The sequence below is a fragment of the Canis aureus genome, chromosome 4, assembly GCF_053574225.1.
Source record: "Canis aureus isolate CA01 chromosome 4, VMU_Caureus_v.1.0, whole genome shotgun sequence".
Classification (NCBI taxonomy): Eukaryota; Metazoa; Chordata; class Mammalia; order Carnivora; family Canidae; genus Canis; species Canis aureus.
In genome coordinates this window covers 72,273,346-72,294,834 of record NC_135614.1, presented here as the reverse complement: position 1 = coordinate 72,294,834, position 21,489 = coordinate 72,273,346, and the positions used below count along the sequence as shown (strand labels likewise).

Here is a 21,489-nt window from a genome sequence, read left to right as displayed (position 1 = left end):
CCCGCCCTCTCTCAGGAGGCCCCATTGGTGGCATCAGGGTCACCCCGTGTCAGGGTCGCCCCGTGTCGCCGCTGCCCCACCTGTGTGCAGGGGGCTGGGCCAGGGGCTGAGCGGGGCAGGTTTCCTCGTCCCTGTAGGCTTAGGCCTGGAGCCAGCGAGGCCCACCCTGTGCCGCCGAGCAGCCACTTCCCGCCGCTGTCACCCAGCCGAGCTAGGACCCCCGAGGCTGTGCTAGCGTCTGCCTCGCTTCCACCTTCCAGAAGGAACCGGCTACTTCTGCCTTCCCCGTGTCCCCGCTTTGTGTCCCGTTCCTCTGCTACCACCCTGCCGGCCGGGAGCCCTCCCCCTGGGATTTCGTCCCCTTTTCCCTGCCTCCTCCCGTCGGCCCAGACGTGCTTCCACGAGGAACCCCCCCCCCCGCCCTACTCCCACCTCTTCAAATATAGTCACAACACAAATATATAAAGTAATATTTTCCCATGTGCATCTAAAATAACCTGAGGACCCCATGTCCTCCTGTGGGAGGAGTCCCAGCCCCCGAGATCCGTGGGGCACGGGGGGCTGTGGGTTCAGCTCCCGGGGTCTAGGTGAGCCTCCCCCCGGAGCTGGGACCCTGGCCGTGTGCTCAGGCCGTGGCTGCAGACCCCTCACTCCACCTGAACTTCCGAGAGCCCCGCTGGAATTCGCCGAGGCCAGCCCACACCCCGGCCGCAGCCACGAGCCTTCTGGAAGGGCCCTGAGGTCAGCCTCCTGGCCTGGGTGCACACCTCTTCCCAGTGAGGCTGAGCATAGAAGCAAAGACTGCATCAGCTCCACACACGCAGAGGGCAGAGGAGGAAAGGTGAAGAGGCTTGCCCTGCCCAGATGACAGCACCAGACCAAGGGGGCTTCCAGCTCAGGCGGGCACAGCATCACCGCCTGCAGGGCACAGAGCCGAATCCTCAATCAGAGATGTGCCCTTTGCCTCCATCCGGGGAAGAAGTGTTTTGTTCTGACATACGTCGTTCTGGGCTAGGTAGTGGTCCTCCTATTTCTTATATACAAAGAGAAAAAGAAGACCGAAAAAACAGAAGAAAAGCCACATAGGAGAATTCCATTTGTTTCCTCTTCATCTGATGAACTTGACAATGTTAAAATGCACTCTGTATGGGCCCCTCTGATACGTGTTTGGTAAAGAGAATGGTCCCATTTGGTGTTGAATCTCTCACTACTTTCTGCTCCAGGCCACCTTCCTGTCTCCCATAAGATCGTAACTTTGGAGGTAGAAATAGGGATTCTGGAAGGCACATGCTGAGGTATTATGGAACCCCCCACCCCTCCCTGCCCCAGACAAAAGAGTGGACAGTTCAGGCCAGATGATACGTTAGACATGGCACCAGTGCCTACCTTATTGCCTCAGCTCTGAATCCACAGGGTGGCAGCACTTATGGTAATTGGGGCCATACAAACTAGAACGCTTTTAACAGAAATACCATATTGACGTTGGAAGAATTGAAACACATTCTTGTGGGAATGAGAGAGAGATGAATTAAAGCAGAAACAACTCATTCATCCTCGTCAGTGGTCATAAAACTCTCCAACAATTTAGTATTTGATTTATTGTGTCCACCATGTTTTAAAGATTCTGTGGCTCTTCATAAAGAACAGGCCAAAATCAAATTAAAATGAAAGGTACGTTCCACTTATCCTGAAAGCTCTTTTGCAGTTGTGCAGGGGTACAAATTAACAGGAGTGGGAACTGAACTGCATTTATTCGGAGCTCTGAGCTGTTGACATGATCAGCATCATCGCCTGATGATCGCCTGGCTCACATGATGGATCGGTTTTGTAATTCCTGTTCTGTATTTAGGGGAATGCAGCAGTGGACTCTGTGATGAAGCCTCGTGTATCAATGGTGGCACCTGCATGGCAGTCGACGCCGACTCCTACATTTGCCTCTGTCCCCTTGGATTTAAAGGGCGACACTGTGAAGATGGTGAGAAAGAAGCAAGTTGATTGCGATTTCTGTCTGCACTGTTAATTCATGTTGATGTAATTTTTTATGAATGTGCTTTTAGCAAAATCCCATACATTTTTATGGGACTAAAATTCATGCATTGCTGGGAGGCATGAGAGAATTTTTACAAATATTTTATTTATTTATTTGAGAGAGAGAGAGCGTGCGTGTGTGCTCATGAGTGGGAGGGGCAGAGGCAGAAGGAGAAGCAGACCCCCTGCTGAGCAGGGAGCCCCAAAGCGGAGCTGGATTCCAGGACTCTGAGATCATGACCTGAGCTGAGGTCAGATGCTTAACCAACTGAGCCACCCAGGTGCCCCTCCTCTTTTAAATCAGGTTGGAATGTCTATGAGTGTCAAAGTGTCAAACCAAGCAAAGATATATTCATTTTAGGATGCTCTTGGGCCAGGCTTTGGGGGCAGCTCTTCTTGGCCCTCAAATAACCTTGGAAAGCTTCTATGTGTATGGTCTGTACCAGACTGAATTTGGAGCATTTGCAGCTCTTGCTCCTTAGAATATCTGACAGTTTCAGAGAATAGGTTGGGAGGATATACACAGAATCATTAACAAAGGGATGGGACATAAGTCATCTTGTTTCTTTGTCTTTATACTGTTCTAGTGAATTATTCCACTTCTCAATACTGTCTGCATTTGTCGCAATACATCTATATACCAACATGTGTATATATACCTGTAAACACACATACATACACAAACACATAGAATAATGGAAAGTTTTAAAGATTTAAAAGACTTTGGAAAACCATGCCGAGTTGCACATGTTTTAACTTTTCTACCAGTGATTCAAATTTGGACCTAAGACACCATCCTGGGAGAAATTTTTTTTTAATACTCTACATAATCCCAAACAAATCTCATTTTACCTAAAAGAGGGCATATGATTTCCACTAAGCCAAAGATGTAACACACCATGTCATATTTTGTAGCCTAACATAATAAAGGTGGAACCTTGCTCGCATCACGCATCACTGCAGGTCAGTAGGGGGGCGGGGAGGTGGCCTCGGAATGTAGTCATTCAGGCTCCCGCCTTCTAGTGGCCCTGCCAGAACCTTAGAATCGGCACCCCTTGCTTCCTGCATTCCACTAGCAGTTGAGGGACAAGAGGGCTCATGGAAGATGGAAGGGAGTTTTAGGGGTCAGACCTGGAGTGCTGTATAATACTCCCACCCATTCCACTGACCGGAATTCGGTTACACCAGCCAACCAACAGAGGGCCGCTGGGAAAGGTAGTTTAGCTCGGTGCCCAGGAGGAAGAGAGCGTGGCTATTTCTGCCATAATTAGGGATTTCTAATAACATGCTTCTTTCCTCAGCTTTCACCCTGACCGTTCCTCAATTCAGAGAGTCCCTGAGATCCTTTGCTGCAGTGCCCTGGCCCCTGGAACCCCAGCATTACCTTTCCTTTACGGAGTTTGAGATCACATTTCGGCCGGACTCGGGCGACGGCGTCCTCCTGTACAGCTATGACACAGGCAGCAAAGACTTCCTGTCCATCAGCATGGCAGGGGGCCACGTGGAGTTCCGCTTCGACTGTGGCTCTGGGACCGGTATTCTCAGGTAAGCACTAAGACCTTTAGGGGACCCCCTCACCCCAAAAGCTAAACAGCAGTCACTTTGGAAAAAACATAAGTTTGTCCTAGTAGCTTGCACCCTTCCTGTCTCCCTTCCCCAATTGTCTTTCCTGAAATTTGTCCTGGTGTTTACAGATGACGTGCTTCCTTATGGATCATGCTTTCCTCCTGGCAAGATTTCCTTTTCTCAAATAACTACTATAGCAGGTAGTGAGTCTCTGCTTCAGCCTCTGGCCAACGGGCTGGCTTCAGACGTGAGGTCACACAATGCCATCGGGAGAAACTCAATGAATTGTAATTAATCAGCACCTGCTCAGAGCAACACTTGGTGGGCACTCAACAAATATATGATGACGAATAAAGAAGTATTAACAGAAACTGAATGAACAGAAATGTCCTTGGACATTTCCAGAGGTCCTTGGTGACCTCACTTTCCATTTTTACTGTCCCCTTGCAGTGTTTGATGGTAACAGTTATTTAGCAAGTCTCCTACCATTCTCCATTTGAGAGAATGACAAGGAATCACCCATCGCAGAGACTCATCCCTGACCCCTATGCTCAGGAAGGCTGTGTGATGAGTAGTTTCAATAGGGTGGTAGTGAATAGGTACTTCTGAAAGTACTTGCTCATAGCTGCAGAACTGACTGCGAGTCATCAAACCTTTCCTCCTGTTATCTAGCTTGTTCTATTAATTTACTTAGCGGATCGACGGTTCCCATACAGTGTGTCACTGTTTTTATGGTTCCCTCAGAGCCTGTGGATGGTTGGTACAGATGTTCTTATTTGTTTATGCCTCTCTCTCCTTACTGTCCTCCTCCCATGGTGGATCTCACCTTCAAGCCAGAGGCCCTGCCAATTTATCTAATGCAGACACGGTCCTCGTTCCCACATTTGGTCAATTCTCTTTTGAAACTCACTACTATGTTTCACTCGATGGTGCCCCGCAGCAGGAAATGAGTTGGTGCTGGTTGTTTCAAAGGAAATTGCGGGCTGCATTCAATCATAATTCATACTGCTAGACTGTCATTTTTAGGAAGAGCATGCGGGAGAGATGTTAGGACCATACATCACCCCTTCACAGCTGGTCATTTTTCATGGCTGATGGGAAATGCCTACTGCATTAGTTTTCAACAGTTCTTTTTTTTTTTTTTTTAATGTTTCATTTAATTTATTTATGGGAGACACATAGAGAGAGACAGAGACATAGACAGAGGGAGAAGCAGGCTCCCTGTTGGGAGCCGGATGTGGAACTTGATCCCGGACCCCGGGCAGAGCCGAAGGCAGATGCTCAACCACTGAGCCACCCAGGCACCCTAGGTTTCAACAGTTCTTAAAAAGGACAGTTCATTTTTGTCCTGTAGCTGAATTCCTGCACATCAGTGATGTGCTTCCTACCTTGGGGCACGGACAAACATTTTTGTACCTCTGGTTATGCAAAAACATCCTAGGTCTCAAGACAACTTTGGTTGGTCTTTAATTGACTCAATTTACATATGATTATGCAAAACAGTCTAAGGAATTCATGTAGAACTGTTTGTCAAATGGAGAAGGGAAGACACCTTGAATATCACCTTGTGTTTTCAGATGGCCTCCTCCTGGGTAAGGAGTGACCAGAGAGCATGAGGGGAGGGTCAGGGCTCATCATCCCTCCTCCTGGACAGATTGCCCCCTCCCCATCCCCCCAGCCTCTCATCCTGTACCTCCACAATGGCAGCTCCAACTGCAGGGTGGGGCACAGCCACAGAGGACCTTGGTGTCCAGCATTTCTCTCCTTTATAATTCTGTGCCTATTTGAGACAAGGGGTGGTTTTAATTTTTTTTTTTTTTTTTTTTAAACATGAGTTACTGTTCCCTGCCTGGCAGGAAAGCACCTGGAGGAAGGATTCTCTGTATGGGTTGTGATGAAAAGGAAGCCAGTGCTCAATGTCTAAGGGACAAAGAAAGCACCCCTGTCTCATTCCCTCTCCAGTGTAACCTGAGGACAGTGATTACCGCTGGTGTTTCAGGCGCCCCTTTGCAAGATGTTTATTTTGAAAACCATTTCAAAGACCTCGCGCTTGATGAAGAACATTCAGTGAAAGCCCAAGCCAAAGGAAGTTGTGGAATTGGCCAAATCATTTTAACTTTAGGAAGAGGATAAGGTGGTCAAATTCATTACGAGCTTGATTCAAAAATCGAGGCAATTGAAATGAGCTCGTGATGGCTGAGATCAATCTGAGCGTGCTGAGGACGGCAGGTATTGACAGAGAATGACCTCTGCAGGACAAGAACGCCACCAAGGCGCTGTTACTTATCATGAAGATGGGGATGCTGTAAGAGCGCCTCTGGTTTCTTTATTGCATATCGATTTAGCCAAGGTGATTAAATTCTAATTGCTAAGGACAAATCACAAAAGCATTTGCCAGAGCAAAAAAATCAAGTAAGGGGGTGGAGACCTTTCAATAATTGTGCCCATTGGTATTCCTGACAGTTTTCTAAAGATGATCCAGGACCAAAAAATAATTAGGAGGTTCAGTGAAGGCCAGGAACTAGACACTGTTAGAAATACAAATGCAATAATTATACTCTTCTTGCATACCTCACTATCCAAAGTAATGTGTAGAACTCCTACGGGTAACATTTAAACATCAGGCCCTTCCACCTTGAATTAATAATCAAATTTTTAAAGTGCCTTTAATCCTTTTCACAATATCATACAATATAGAATCCTCCCGCCCAATATTTTATTATGAGAAATTTCAAACCTATAGAGAAGTTGGAAGAACTATCCAGTAAACATCCTTATACCCTCTCATCTGTCATTTACAATTAATATTTTGCTATTTTTGCTTTATCACATGCCTAGTTATCCTTATATCCATCCATCTGTCCGACCATTCATCCATCCATCCATCCTATTTTTAATGCATTTCAAAAGATGCTGCAAACATCAATACACCAAAGAATCTGTGTTTTACACCATAACCCAGGTAATTTCCTCTTTTTCAAAGCTTACATGCCACTATGATCACATCTCACCCTCCTGTCATCTCTCATCTAGAAAACCAGGCTCATCTTACCCACATTTCAGCCTTGTTATAAGGAATAAATAAAATAATAATTGCAATGTTCCTACCATAAGGGAGTCCAATAAATGGAGCTAGAGCTGTGTTTACTAAGCAGGAATGATTGTTTCCTTTTAGCCAGATGAAACCAGGTATCTAAGGTTGGCGTCAGTTGCATCAGAGCAGATTCATGAATGTTATCCATAACGCCAATGATGCTAACCTATGTTCAGTTTCCTTCCTTCAACAGGAGTGAAGATCCCCTCACCCTAGGCCACTGGCATGAGCTGCATGTATCTCGCACAGCAAAGAATGGTATCTTACAAGTGGATAAGCAGAAGGTCGTGGAAGCAATGGCAGAGGTAAGAAGGACACATGTTAGTGTGAACTGAGTTACTGTTTTCTTCCTGTCCTGCTGGACACCTGAGGAAAGCAGCAGTATAGTGGTTGAGTACATGGTCTCTAGTGCCAGACTGGCTCCCTTAAAACCCAAGCTGCCCACTGGGCAAGTTACTTAATTTTTCCTATTTCTTCACTGTGAATGGGGTAATAAGTAGAGGACTCATAGGGTTGTTGAAAGGATTAAGTGAGCTCATACAAGTAATGCATTTAAAAAATTCCTTGCCACCCCTACCATCAATCCCTGCCTTTGTTTAAGTCAGTGTATAATGTAGTAGGTCAGGACACAGACTTGGAGGTCAGGCCAGTGGTGTGCGGATCACACATCTGACAACACAGCTCTGGGACACTTGAGTGACTCAGTTGGTTAAGTGTCTACCTTTAGCTCAGGTCATGATCTCAGAGTCCTGGAATCGAGTGCCGTGTCGGGCTCTGTGCTCAGTGGGGAATCTGCTTCTCCCTCTCACTCTGCCCCCTCTTATGCTCTCTCTCTCTCAAATAAATAAATACAATCTTTAAATTAAAAAAAGAAAGAAAGAAAAGAACACAGGTCTGATACCAGGATCCTGGGTTCCATCTAGCACCATTATTTAGCAGTAGTGTAAACTCAAATGGGTCACCTGACCTCCCCTCCAAGTGTGTGTTTTCTCGTCTATAAAATGGGGATAATGGTGATGATAATAGTGCCTACTTCATAGTGACTCCATAGAGCTGTGCAAATTAGAAGAACTATATATGTAAAACACAATGGTACCTGGCATATGGTCAACACTATGTAGCTTTACTTGTTATTTGTTAAGAAAGTACTCTCGTGACCTCAAGAGCACAGAATTTCTACTCAAGTTTATAACTTTCATCCATGATTTTGTGTCTAAGGTCATGTCCAAAGCAGATAACATTTTTAAGAAGACATGAGAGAGATTTTTTAAAAATTATAACCTATTAGGATTCTTTACACACAAAAAGTTTAGTCTCCCCAAAACAGAGGGAACTTTAGATTTTCTGCTATCTTAATTCCCAACAGTCTGTGTTCTGTACATCACCAGATTTAAAGAGTACATTAATGAATGTGGGCATTCTGATAAGAAAATAGATTGGTAGGGGGCAGCCCAGGTGGCTCAGTGGTTTAGTGCTGCCTTCAGCCTAGGGTGTAATCCTGGGGATCTGGGATCGAGTCCCACATCAGGCTCCCTGCGTGGAGCCTGCTTCTCCCTCTGCCCATGTCTCTGCCTCTCTCTCTCTCTCTCTCTCTCTCTCTGTCTCTCATGAATAAATAAATAAAATCTAAAAAAAAAAGACAAAAGAAAATAGATTGATAGAAAAAAGAAAAGGAAGAAAAAGAAACTTTGTGTGAGGAAAGAGGTATTTGGTTGAAGAAGTGAAAAGGAAGAACACGTATGTCCAGAGGCCAGCATCAGGGATGGCAGTGGTGGGAGGTCTTGTCAGAACCAAGGACCTCCTCAGGATTAGAAGAATTCAAAACTGAGTTCTGCTTCAAGAGGTGAGCACCCTTCAAACCTACAAAATATTCTACATTTATTTGTGGAAAGAAAGAGGGAAGGAGAGAGGGAAGGAAGAAAAACAGGGAGGAAGGAAGGAAAGCAGGAAGGAACGAACAAATGAACGAAGGAAGGAACGAAGGAAGGAAGATGGATGAAGGAAAATGGATTTTATTTTTTATTTTTTTAATAATTTTTTTTTATTTATTTATGATAGTCACAGAGAGAGAGAGAGAGAGAGAGAGAGAGAGGCAGAGACACAGGCAGAGGGAGAAGCAGGCTCCATACACCGGAAGCCCGACGTGGGATTCGATCCCGGGACTCCAGGATCGCACCCTGGGCCAAAGGCAGGCGCTAAACCGCTGAGCCACCCAGGGATCCCCCGGAAAATGGATTTTAAAGGGAGAACAGGAGTCACTTCTGGTATGATCCAGAAAATTCTAGGAGCCGACTTTAGTCCAAGATAGAATTAAAAGCTCACAACTATAGACTTGACTGTGTGTTGACTTAATATAAATTCAAAAAAGCATTGTATCTCCGTAGGCCTGAGCTACAAACATTGTCTAACAGGAACAGAAGTACAGAATGGGAATATTTGTAGATAGTGGGGTTAAGGCCTTTGATTATAGTAAGGAACTCTTCAGGGCATGGTATCTACCATGGGGATTTACCATGGGATTTACCATTGGGATTCTACAGTGAAGAGACAACACTAAGGTAGAGACCACACCTCAGGATTTCTATTGCTACCATATCAGAGAATGAGAATTAAACCAATACGGTAGAACCAGTGTCTCCCTGTTGGCTTTTGGAACAGACTGGAGTGCAACTCCCACGTGGAAAGCAATGGAAACATGTGGGTAAAGGTGTAGCTATTTTGGGTATGTGTGATGTGGTTTTATGTTTGTTTGGAGGCAACTCTGAGACAGGAATGGAAGGCCCCAGGCTTGACCTCAGTGACTGAGCCTTACTCACATCTTCCCCCAGGGGTTTCTGCTCCCCAGCTGCCCATACCATGGCCAGAGGCCTGGCCAACCCTCTTGGGTATAGAGCAGTGCTATTAGCAATAGTGGTCTTAGGACTTAGAGGCAGGTGGAGTGAGACAGCACTTCTGGGGGTTAACCCAGGACATAGGCCCCTAGGTGTCTGCACTAAAGCTGAACCCAACCCTGGGTCGCTAGGCTGAGAAATACCAACAGTGCAGGGTTGAGGCTATGCCAGCCTTGAAGGGATGTGTTTCTAAAGGCTCCAGAAACCCCGGACCAGTGGCTTTGCTCAGGTTTTCCAACCACTTCCAGCTAAAAAGAAGTGGCAGATCTGGACACAAAGCCTCATTTTGGTGGAGTCTGTTTGCTTTTCTCTTGCGGTTCCCCGTGGGTGGGGCAGCTGCAGCCCTGCCTCTTGTCAACAGGGGGGAGGTGGGGGAGGATCTTGATGAGCAACCAAAAGGAAGCAGCTCTCACCCCATGAGGCCTGGTCGTGTTCACCAGATATCAAACTGTAACTCAAAGGGTTTTCAAAACAGCCTGTTTCTCTGAAATCCCTTTTGACCCTGCAACCTTCCTCCTTTCCTCTTATTATCTTATCTTAACTTTTGGATAAGAACTAAGAGGAGCCCGTGATGGGTGCCTGTGGGTGTGCGGTGACAGCTCTGGCCTGGGGCAGTATTCCATGCAGCCACTAGAATTCCTCAAAGCCCTTCTTTGATGAGTGCCGCCTCCCCGCAACCCCTGTCCAGTTAAATAAGAACTCTGGAAGCTGCTTAAAAGGTTCCTGACAGAAGGCAATGCTGTCTGTATTGCAGTCAAGACCTCCTGGCCATTACCTAGCCAGACCTGGCCCCTGCGAGCGCTCCCTGGGATGTTGCACCTCCCTCTCTGCCCTCTCTGTCTCCCCTTCTCTAATCTGACCTGACCCCAAATCCATTCCTGTCCCTCTCACCAATGATCTGCCTAAAACACAGATAGGGCTATTTTCTCTCTGCTTAAAACTCAGTGCCTTTTGGGTATGGGGCAAGTTTCTATGCCTGCAGGACCTGGTCCCTCCTTGCCTCTGCCCTATACCTATTATTTCCCCTCGAGCCCTGACTGGCCAGTTTCTTCAATTCTGACTCTTCCTTGACCACCTCCTCAACTCTCTGTATCTAGGGTAGGATATGGGACATCCCCACCCCTGCCCCCACCTGCCCCAAGTGCATCCAGAGTCACCTGAACAGTCCTTGCTGAGTGAATCCCATCTGCCCATGTAAGCCTCTGTAGGGCAGAGACTGGTCTTCCTTATTTCCTGTTGTTTGTCCAGCATTTAGAGCCTGGGAAACAGTTATGTCCAGTAATATTTGCTAAATTAATGACTAAATACTGCTACTATTTATTTTCTTTTTACCCTTAAGTCAGAGGAAACATGACTTAGGCTACCTCAAGAGTGGTCATCACAGAGCTCCCAAATGTCAATTTATCTCTATTTGTTATCTTAGGGCATTTTAACCTTTTGCTTACGGCTCATGTCTGAAGGAGTTTTGACATGAAATATTACACGTAGCATAGCTTGTGTCTAGCCCACGCACGAAAGTTTAAGCTGTTGAAATAACCAGTAACAGGGAAAGCCTTTGGGGGTTTTCTCAGAATTTGGAAAATAGAAGAATTTCTCTACCCATTCTTTAGTTGATAACAAGGAAGGCCTCCCACTCACCATGCCTTCCTTCTCTCTTGGCCTAAAGAGATTCCATCTTTACCACTGCTGAACATAACAATAGCTGGTCAGACAGGAATGCCGATTATGCATCCAACTGTGGGCAAAGTGCTCGGTAAGCAGGATCTCAGCCTCTAAGAGAGGCTAGACTGTGCTAAAGTCAATCACAAACAGCTCCAAAATATCAGCAGCAACAATAAGGGCTTATTTCTCACCTACATTACGTGTCCATCAATGGTCAGGTGCAGCTTCTTTTTTTTAAAGATTTTATTTATTCATTTGAGAGAGAGAGAGTGGGGCGGATGCACAGGCAGAGAGGGTGAGAATCTTAAGCAGACTCCCCCGAGCAATGCAGGGCTCAATCTCACCCCCAAGATCATGACCTGAGACAAAACTGAGAGAGTTGGATGCTTAACTGACTGAGCCACCCAGGTGCCCCTGGTCAGGTGCAGCTTTAATCTGACACCAAGGCTGAAGGAACAGGGAGAGAGGAAGAGGGCACCGTGAGCCACTTTCTGGCCCTGAAAACTTCTGCGCACAAGTGATTCATTTCTCTTCTGCTCATGTTTTATTGACTGAAGCAAGTCACCTGGTCCCACTCAAGATCAACAGGTTGGGGGCACCTGGGTGGCTCAGTCTCCTTTGGCTCAAGTCATGATCTCCAGGTCCTGGGATCCAGCCCGTATCAGGCTTCCTGCTCAGTGGGGAATAGGCTCCTCTTTCTCTCTCTCTTCCCCTCTAGGCCTCCCCCACTGCTCGCTCTCTCTTTCTTAAATAAATAAATAAAATCTTTAAAATTAAAAAAAAAAAAAAAAAAAGATCCACAGACTGGAGGTGATCTTCCTGCAGAGAGAGGGGTACTTCTGGGGAAGCACTGAATGATGGCGGATAGTAATGCAGTCTACCACATTCACCAGGACACATCTATGTGGTACATATTATGGTTCCCATTTTATAGATGATGAAACGGAGTCTCAGAGAGGTTAATACGTTTACAAACGTGCAAACCAGGTGGTAAGTGGCAATGCCAAACAATGTGAAAATCCAGCCAGCCTGTTGTGGTGGGAGTCTCTACCATTTGGTAGTCTTAACTATCTTTAAAAAAAAAAAAAGAAAGAAAAAGAAAGAAAAAGATTTTATTTATTTATTCACGAGAGACACACAGAGAGAGAGCCAGAGGCATAGGCAGAGGGAGAAGCAGGCTCCCCTTGGGGAGCCTGATGTAACACTTGATCCCAGGACCCCGGGATCACGACCAGAGCCTAAGGCAGACGCTCAACCACTGAACCACCCAGATGCTCCTTAACTATCTTTTCCGAAGCTATACCATGTTTTGTTTTTAATCTGTTGCCAGGGAGGCTTCACACAGATTAGGTGCAACACGGACATCTTTATTGGCGGAGTCCCCAATTATGATGATGTGAAGAAGAACTCAGGCATCCTGAAGCCATTCACCGGGAGCATCCAGAAGGTACAGGCTTCACATTTGCATGTTTATGTGACCTTGACTACAGATGATGGAATTGCAAACTTTGTTCCGTGTAATCTGATGCATCCAAAAAAGAAGCCCTGGAGAAAGTTTTAACATTTTTTAAGATTTTCTTTTTTAATACTAACAACATAGCTTTCCAACCCCACTTTCTTATAATGTCTGCTCCTGGGCCTCTGTCCAGCAGACATTCCATGAATGCAACTCAATGGAGATGAATCTTTAGAGCAAATCCACCAAAGGATCCAGGCATTGCTGAGGGAGGGACCAGGCATCAGGTAGTTGCAGATGTTTCTACCCCAGGGAAGGAGGCGAATGGAGTCTCCTAGCAACTCTTGGCTCTGTGCTTCTCTTTGGGGTTACTTTGAAGTCTGCTCAAGTCAAGAGCCAACCCTCATTCCCATCTGCACCCCCATCCCCACCCCCACGATTTAGCAGTTGTCATTCATCAATCACATAACCAAGCTCTTAAGAGCAGACATGAAGGAATCCTTCTATAGAAGGTTCAGAAAAAATCTTTCAGCTAGTAAAAGATACAGGGCATTGACCTCACCCATATTTGTCTGTTATTCCTTCTGTTGGGGCTGCCTGTGGCCTCTCCAGTTATGATAATATATTTTGTCTGTAACAGACATGCAGGCTGACTCATCAAACCAGATTTCCAGGACCTCCAAACACAGGGAGAAAAGGGATTTGAAGAAAAGCATATTCGATTCCTGGATATTAGCATCCTCTTGTTTTCCTTTAGCAACCGATGGTGGGCAGTGGGCCACCGATCCTTTCTAGTCTTGGGACGAAGCAGGAGGGAGGCTAACATGAAGGCAGGCCAGTGAAAGGAGGTCCTGTTATGATTTGCTGCACATCCGGGCACTCTGAAGGGCCCCGTGGGGGCTCTGTCCTTCTCTCGTATCCCAGTGTGGGTCCCAGGAAAGGGGCCTAATCAATACTTGCTGACTCTAATGTGTTCCCCTTTGTTGCTGAACCACGATGTCAGTGAGCCCTTAGCTCTGCCCATTGTCCCCCATCAGTGGGGTTGGCCATGTTTAGTCATGTGCTTGAAATTCTCACTAGAAAGCCAGCCAAGATACGAAGGGCCTCACACCCTCACCCCCACCCTTGTCAGGCTTTGCCCCTCCCTACTTCACAGAGCACACATAACCCTTTCCTCCACACCTCCTGGGAGGGCCACCCTCCCCTCTTAGAGGCTGCGTCACTGGCTGTGTCATGTCCTGCCATGGACGGTAGCATCTTGGCTTGTCTCAGACACATATGACTCAGTTTCACAGGCTTTCCCTCGGAGCGTGGAAAGGGGGTGAGGGTAGAAGGACTTTGGCTATGGCTCTCGCAGCTTGCAAGATTCAGGACTAGGAAAAAGTGTCCTCCCAACACTCCTGACACCCTCCAAGGACTTAGGCAAGCCTGTGGAACCAAGCATTAGTGGCAGGAAGGACCGTGGCTAACCTCTTAGGGACCCCCTGCAGGGCAGCAGTCTTTCTGAGAGGTGTTCTGTCCCCACGTTCTTTTTTTTTTTAACATTTGTTTTTATTTAAATTCAGTTTGCCAACCTATAGCATAACACCCAGTGCTCATCCCATCAAATGCCCTCCTCAGTGCCTGTCACCCAGTTACCCCAACCCCCCGCCCACCTCCCCTTCCTCAACCCTTCGTTTCCCAGAGTTAGGAGTCTCTCATGGTTTGTCTCCCTCTGTAATTTTCCCCACTCAGTTCCCCTCCTTTCCCTTATAATCCCTTTCACTATTTCTTATATTCCACATATGAGTGAAACCATATGATGATTGTCCTCCTCTGATTGACTTATTTCAATCAACATAATACCCTCCAGTTCCATTCATGTTAAAGCAAATGGTGGGTATTCATCTCTTCTGTTGGCTGAGTAATAGTCCATTGTGTCCCCAGGTTCTGCAAAGCCTGCGTGACACGGAAACACCAACAGCTCACAATAAACACACTCTCCAAGTCAAGGGCTGAACATGTTGGATCCATTTATTTGGGGCTGGAAGGCCCAGTAACTTCTCCCTATAATTCATCATTTTTACTAGAGCCCCACTGCAGGGAAAAGGAAGTGAAGTCAAAGGAGCTTGCTGGTCCCAGTGAATATGCATGGCAGGGCTAAGAATGTGATCTGAGTCCCCCCCCTCCTTTTTTTTAAATGGTGGGGTGGGGAATGTGGAGAGGAAGGGAATCCAAGAGTGTCAGGGAGGGAGGGTAGAGGAGTGGGTGGGACAAGTGGGGAGACCCAGTGGATGGAGCTGTAGACTACCCCAGGCCATTGGCTAGGAGAACACAGCAGTACCTTATAGAAGCTGCTCCCAGCCCCATTGCCACCAGGAGCCTGCAGCCCCCTTTGGTGCCTGCCTGTATGAGACTTTGTTTTGTATTCTTCCCTAGTTGGCTTTATAGCAGCACCTCTCAACCTTAGCTGCACCTTAGAATCACTTGGAAAGCTTTTAAAAGTTGCTGCTGACTGGATACCACCCTCTGAGAATCTGATTCAACAGACCTGGGTAGGACCTGGGCATGAGCACCTTTCTTGAAGTTGCTGAGTCCATGCTAATGGGCAGCCAGGGTGGGAATCCTAACTTTGTATTTCTCAAGACTTCTTTAAAACCTCCTGGAATCTTCCAGAGCCAGAGGATGCTTTCTCCTCTGCAGCTTCTCCCTAGGGCCACAGGTAACTACCTAGTGCAGGTCAGGGTACCCAGGGAAGCTGCAGCAGAGGGCAAAGATGTTCTGAACATCTTGACCTTCTCTGCCCTGAAGATCATCCTGAACGACCGCACCATCCATCTGAGGCACGACTTCACGTGGGGCGTGAATGTGGAAAATGCGGCCCACCCCTGTGTGGGGGGCCCCTGCGCACACGGGGGCAGCTGCCGACCCAGGAAGGAGGGCTACGAGTGCGACTGCCCCTTGGGCTTCGAGGGGCTGCACTGCCAGAAAGGTATGCAGGGTGAGGTGGGGGGTGCGGGTGGGAGTGGGGAGCCAGGGCGGACTCTTCCGAAGGGGCTGGGAACCCCGGCCAATGATTCTGAGCAATGCTTTCAGGAATGTGTTAGGTGGTATGTGCCATGGTTAATGAAAGAAGAGTTAAAATGAATTAAAATACTGAAATATACCTGTAGCAGTAGAGAAATGGCTTCTTCCCTGAGAATCCTCTGATGGTCTAGCAATCAGAAGGTTTCTCTTCTTTGCTTTTTGTTTTTTAAAGATCTTATTTATTTATTCATGAGAGACATGCAGAGAGAGGCAGAGACATAGGCAGAAGCAGAAGCAGGCTCCCCTTGAGGAGCCTGATACAGGACTCGATCCCAGGACCCAGGGATCACACCCTGAGCCAAAGGCAGATGCTCAACCACCCAGGTGCCCCCCAGAAGGTTAAATAATAGTGGGGGGGTGGTTCTGGGACCCTCTGTCTCTGAGCCATGCCCAGAGCCTATCCTGATTGTTGGATGCCTGGGCTTTGTGGGCTGATAACTATTTTGACCCTTACCTGTAAGCACTCTAAGGAGAAATCTGAGAAATCTTGCCCAATACAGAAAAATATAAATTCTACTAAAATATAAGTAACCGTCTGTAAAGTGCTGTTTTTCATGCTATTTCCTCTGTACCTGGGTTTCCTCATCTGTAAAATGAGAATAATCATGCAATAGCGTCTATCACAGGGGGTTGTAGCATAGATTAAATGAGGTGACACATATTCCCAAGAAAGATGCCTGGTAAGTACTCAACCAGTACTCATACTCGCCATTATTGTTATTGGTGAGAAAAAGAAAATCCACTACAGGTCCTGTGAGCTACTCAGCTTCCAACCTGCCCATGTCTGAAAGATAGAGCAGGTCACAGGCCATAAGTCCCTGCTGGATGGAACTTTCCACACCTGCCTTAGGGAGGCATTGACCACAGACCTGGTGTCTAGAAGTGGCCTACCAGCATATGGTCATCATGTTGGGCCATTGGATCTTCATGCTCAAACATCAGTATGGCCTACCCTATCTGGGAACTAATAATAAAAAAAAAAAAGCATCGGGCCAAAGGAAATAAGGCAGTGAGCCTAAGTGAAGGAATGTGCTCTCTCTCTTTCCTATTTGTTTCCAGGTTCCTGATCTCTATCAGAGTTAGCTTAGGGGAAGATCGGAGGTTACACATGGATACTGTAGTATATGGAATTGTAGGACAGGTTGTTTTGCAACAGTCTTGGGAAATATGAATGCTAATTTGCTAGTTGGAAGCCTGAGTAGTAGTATATTTAAATGGATTTTGAAAACTGCATGGCAAATTATGTGAAATCTATTTATTAACATAGCTCACCACAGTGATGACCCTCCAAAGAAGACTAATTGATCCATTTCTGAAAGATCCTGATTACAATTCTAACAAGCAAATTGTTGTTTAGCTAATAGCATGTACTTGCAGAGATTTAGTTCAAGAGTAGCCCATTCATTCGGAAAATTGAGTTTGGATTTATCCCTTAGTGTTTGAATTTCCTGCGTCTCCATTTTTACCACAGGCAATACCAGTTGGCTCCTGCCTTAAATGCTTACATTAATGGTCAGTATATAAAGCCCAGGCTTAAATGAACATTAGCTTTGAGAATTAAAAGAAGAAGGACAGGATAATTGATGAGCTTGTTAACCCTCGATTTCTGCTCCTGAACATTGGCCATAACAGGTATAAAGTGCTCACATTTATAGCTTTGTAACTGTAGGTGCAGATTCAGTGAGAAGCAAGCATCACCGGCATGAGGAGTCAGATCTCTGGGAAGGGCCTGGGCCTTCTGGCAAGATCCAAGGGGATGGACAGTGGCCAGGGGAGCTGGGGGGCATTTAGGCCTTTTTTTCTGCAACATGTGAGGCTCCAACCCAGAGTAAAACTCAGGCCGACTATCAGCTCCCCTCGTGTTGTATCAGTATTTCCTTATGCTTTCAAATGAAGATAGTACTTCTGCCAAAATGCCAGCTGTTGCCAATCCTAGGAAGGCTTATATATGGGGGGCATGGCCCATATCACGTCATTTCTTCTCCTGTTATATGGCTTGAGAGGATTAATGGGAGTCTGGGCGCAGGTTAGGGGCATCAAGGACAATTTTTTCCAGGCCCTAGTGGGCACACGGTGGTGTGCAGTTGCCATATAGACTGCTGTAATATCGGGGTGAGCACCTAGCCCTGAGTAAGGATTGGAAAGAGAAGGGAGAGAGATGGGCAGCTCTACTATTCCACAGAGATGCAAAACATTCTAAAAGTTTGGTTAGATTCTTCCAGAGAGAGACCAGGAATGCTCAGAGGCCATCCTTGGTTGTCAGAATGAATCCTGACGGGTAGACGGGAGTCTTGTCTGATCTGGCAAGGTGACCCATAGCTTCATATATTTCAAAGTTTGGATTTTTTTCCTTCTCCCTGATAACCAGATTATGTTTCAAAAGCAAGAACCAATTCTTAGTATCCCCTCCAGAAGTTAAACTGGTCCTTTTACATTGCATAACACATTGCAGAAGTCACCAGCGCCAGGCTTCATTCAATCCATACCACCTTCTCCTTCAGGAATTTAGCTTCAGGGATCCTCAGTGAGTCTGGTTTTCTCTAACCTGGTCAGGGAGTTTGTGGCATGCAGGAGATTTCCACTAGAGCCCTCGTTGGGAGATCGGCACCTGTTCTCACCTCTTGGTGGCACGGGAGGGTTAGAACAGAAACTCGTGCAAATCCTGGAGTGGTCTAGACACCCAGGCTATCACAGTGGTTTGGGGACCCCACCACCACCACTGTCCCTGCAAGGCTGAGCCCACGCAGAAGCAGGCCTGGAGCTCCCACTGAGCCCCTCACTGCTCCCCGGACACTGCGGGCTCCCTGTAGCACTAGCAGCTACGGAAAACTGAGCCTTTCCATCCCAACCTGGGGAACCCACCAGGACAGGAGAAACCAGAAGTTCTTCTGACTCCCAGCCTTCTTCTAACTTCAGGTGCCTACAGAAATCATAAGGCCTGACTTTGCACCTCATGCAGCACCCCAATACTGAGAACTCCCCTTCTCATCTCACCAAGGCCTCCCTCCTCTGAAATGGCATGCCCTATCCTTAGAGATTTCTCTTCTTTCTCTTTATTCTCATCCACATTTACTCATCTGTGTCCAGTCCCTCACAGGTTCTTGTATCTAAGTAACTTACTAGTAAGTTAAAGCAGAATTTCACGAAGCTCGTGTACAAAATTAGGTTCTAAGGAATATTAATGGCTGTTTGGGGCCCACCTACAAAGACAGGCGACATACACTCACATACACAAAATAGGGGAGGAGCTCTGTGGTGGGATAAGCTTGGGTAATCCTGAGTGTCCCCAGTTAAACAGCTCTCTCTTCTGGGGGACTTCTCAGCACCTTGGTTATGATCTGAGTGTCCAAGACAAGGGTACAGGGTGCAGCCGCTTCCCCCTGGGCTTCTCCTAGCCAGTAGCATGCAGGTCTTTTGGGAAAGGACTCTAGGTCCTGGTTCTCCCTTCCCTTCCCTGCATTACTAAAAAGTTTGGACTCTGAGCGCACAGCACCCTTCAGGCCGCTAGATGGGGCTGTGTCTCTGCCGCAGGTCGAGTCGCTCCGCACTCCCAACTGACCATGAACCAGGCTTGGGCACACACTTAGCAATCCTGCAGGATCGGATCTCGGCTCGTCATTACTCATCCACCACAAACACAATTATTTCGAGCATTTTATAATGTATTTAGTAAATTCACAGCACATTGTTAGGTCTGATTTAGATGGTTTTACTTTTTCTGGTCCCAGTGTATGAAACAATAGCTTCAGGAAACATAGGCCATAATTTAACAGAGATTAATATATACAAACAAATTATTTTTTTAATTTTTTAAAAAGGTTTTATTTATTTATTCAGGAGAGATACAGAGAGAGAGAGAGAGAGAGGCAGAGACACAGGCAGAGGGAGAAGCAGGCTCCATGCAGGGAGCCTGATGCGGGACTCGATCCCTGGACTCCAGGATCACGCCCTGAGCTAAAGAGACGCTCAACCACTGAGCCACCCAGGCGTCTCTAAAAACACAAATGAATAAAACATATCCATTATGCACACCACAGGGCGTGTTTATTCCTTAGGACATTGTATCATCAAGCAATGGGAAAATGTGGGGGTATCCAGCCTGGATGTTGATCTTGAGAGGGTTGAAGGCTGGTCCTGGAGAGAAAGATCCTGTGTTGTTGTTACTCTGGCTAGAGGGTCAGCGTCATGTAACCAAGAATTCTGGACCACGTAGAACTGTCCAGCAAAGGAGGGTGCTACCCTGTGGATGCAGGCACTGCCTTGGGCAGGGCGACCATCCATCAGCACATTGGAAAAGTCAGATTCCAGCCCCCGGGTCCTTCCTTCACTGTGGTCCTGTGACTGTGTGAAAGAGCCAGCGCTCTCGTCAACTCTTTATAGTCTGTTGGGAATTTCAAGTCCCTCAAGTGGAAAATTTGCCTTGCCTGGCTTGGAAGCTGCTATTCATTGGGGTATTTGTATGTGTGTGTCGGCAGATGGCACAGGCTTTTAGAGATAAATGTGAAGATGTGACAAAAACACTTTTCGACCAGTGCCTTTGCCGCAGAAGAAAAGACAATGTAGAAAAAAAATGAGATTCGGATAAAATATCATCATGTTTACAATATCTTAACAAACTACAAAGGGCCAGGAGGGGCTAGATGGTCACTTCCAGCTCTAGTGTTTTAGGACAGGATTAATATTTCTCCATCTAGACGGCCTACAGGGAGTGTATTTTCACCACCTTGTATTCAGTCGTGCCATTCCTGGAGCAGTCGACTGCCCTTTGTTAACCACAAAGAAGCAGGGCTCTGGAATCTTGCGAAGAGTGGGTGGGGTGGGAACTGGGGGGATATTTTTCCACCACAGAGAGAAAAGAGGCAGCTGGCTGGCTTATCATTCCTCTTTCCCATGTAGCCTAGAGGCAAGAAAAGTAATAATCCTTGACGAGGTAAGTAACTCTTTAGCAAAGGACTGTTTCTCGGGGTTGAGAGTCCATGGGGATTATTAGTTCAAGGTCAGGGGCGCTAAGGAGTGTCAGATGACTTCCACATCTTCGTCCCCATCCCAGCCCCCAGTATTAGGTGGAGACTTAGGGAAGGGAGCTGGGTGACTTGGTGCTGAGAAAGATTCCCCTGGGAGGGGGGCCAGTGGACTCAAATTCATGTTCCCCTGAGAGGACCAGCTGGGCCCTCGACAGGGCTTTTGGAGCAAAACAAGGCTGGTTTCCAGTGATCCCCAACCAAGGTACCTGGGATTTTACGATGACTGTGGAATTCTGACTTTCCCTGTTCTGTTCCATGCTGGCACGTGGCAGAGTGTGGGAACTATTGCCTCAATAGTAAGTACAGAACGTTCCAGAGACCCTGGGAAAGCGCTCTGGGCTCATGCCAGGGTGGGCTCGGCCGGGCCATGGGCACCGACAGGCAGCTCCATGCAGAGGGTAGGGGGGTTAAGTGGTGGGGGCCTTGGCCACTCCACCGGGGAGGCGGGCATCGTCCCTCTGAGCCCAGCAGCCCCGCCATCCTGTCTCCCAGCTCGACCTCGGGCGAGGGACGTGCCTGAACCTCAGAGCTAGGGCCTCAGCTGGGACAGGGCTCCCACAGACCCCTCTGAGGCTCTCTGTGTGCACAGCTGACCACATGTGACAAGCACATCTGATTTCAGGGAGTCCGGGGGAACGAAGGCTGTTGGCCACAGGCCCACGGCCATGGCCAATAACAGCAGGGGGACAGGCCCTGCTTGTG

At 47.1% G+C, this 21,489-nt stretch overlaps 1 protein-coding gene across 4 annotated transcripts in view; it reads left to right on the top strand.

Moving 5' to 3' along the window:
* Positions 1-21,489, top strand: part of EGFLAM (EGF like, fibronectin type III and laminin G domains) — a 181,967-nt gene that overhangs the window by 142,358 nt on the left and 18,120 nt on the right. For 2 of the 4 annotated variants that reach the window (XM_077896164.1, XM_077896165.1), the window contains exons 14-18: positions 1,850-1,975; positions 3,330-3,573; positions 6,882-6,993; positions 12,572-12,688; positions 15,488-15,668. In XM_077896164.1, the coding sequence (XP_077752290.1) occupies positions 1,850-1,975; positions 3,330-3,573; positions 6,882-6,993; positions 12,572-12,688; positions 15,488-15,668 (780 nt within the window). Of the gene's footprint in view, positions 1-1,849; positions 1,976-3,329; positions 3,574-6,881; positions 6,994-12,571; positions 12,689-15,487; positions 15,669-20,673; positions 20,694-20,803; positions 21,084-21,489 lie in introns of those variants that run through there. The other 2 variants (XM_077896167.1, XM_077896166.1) reach the window with 2 other exon arrangements.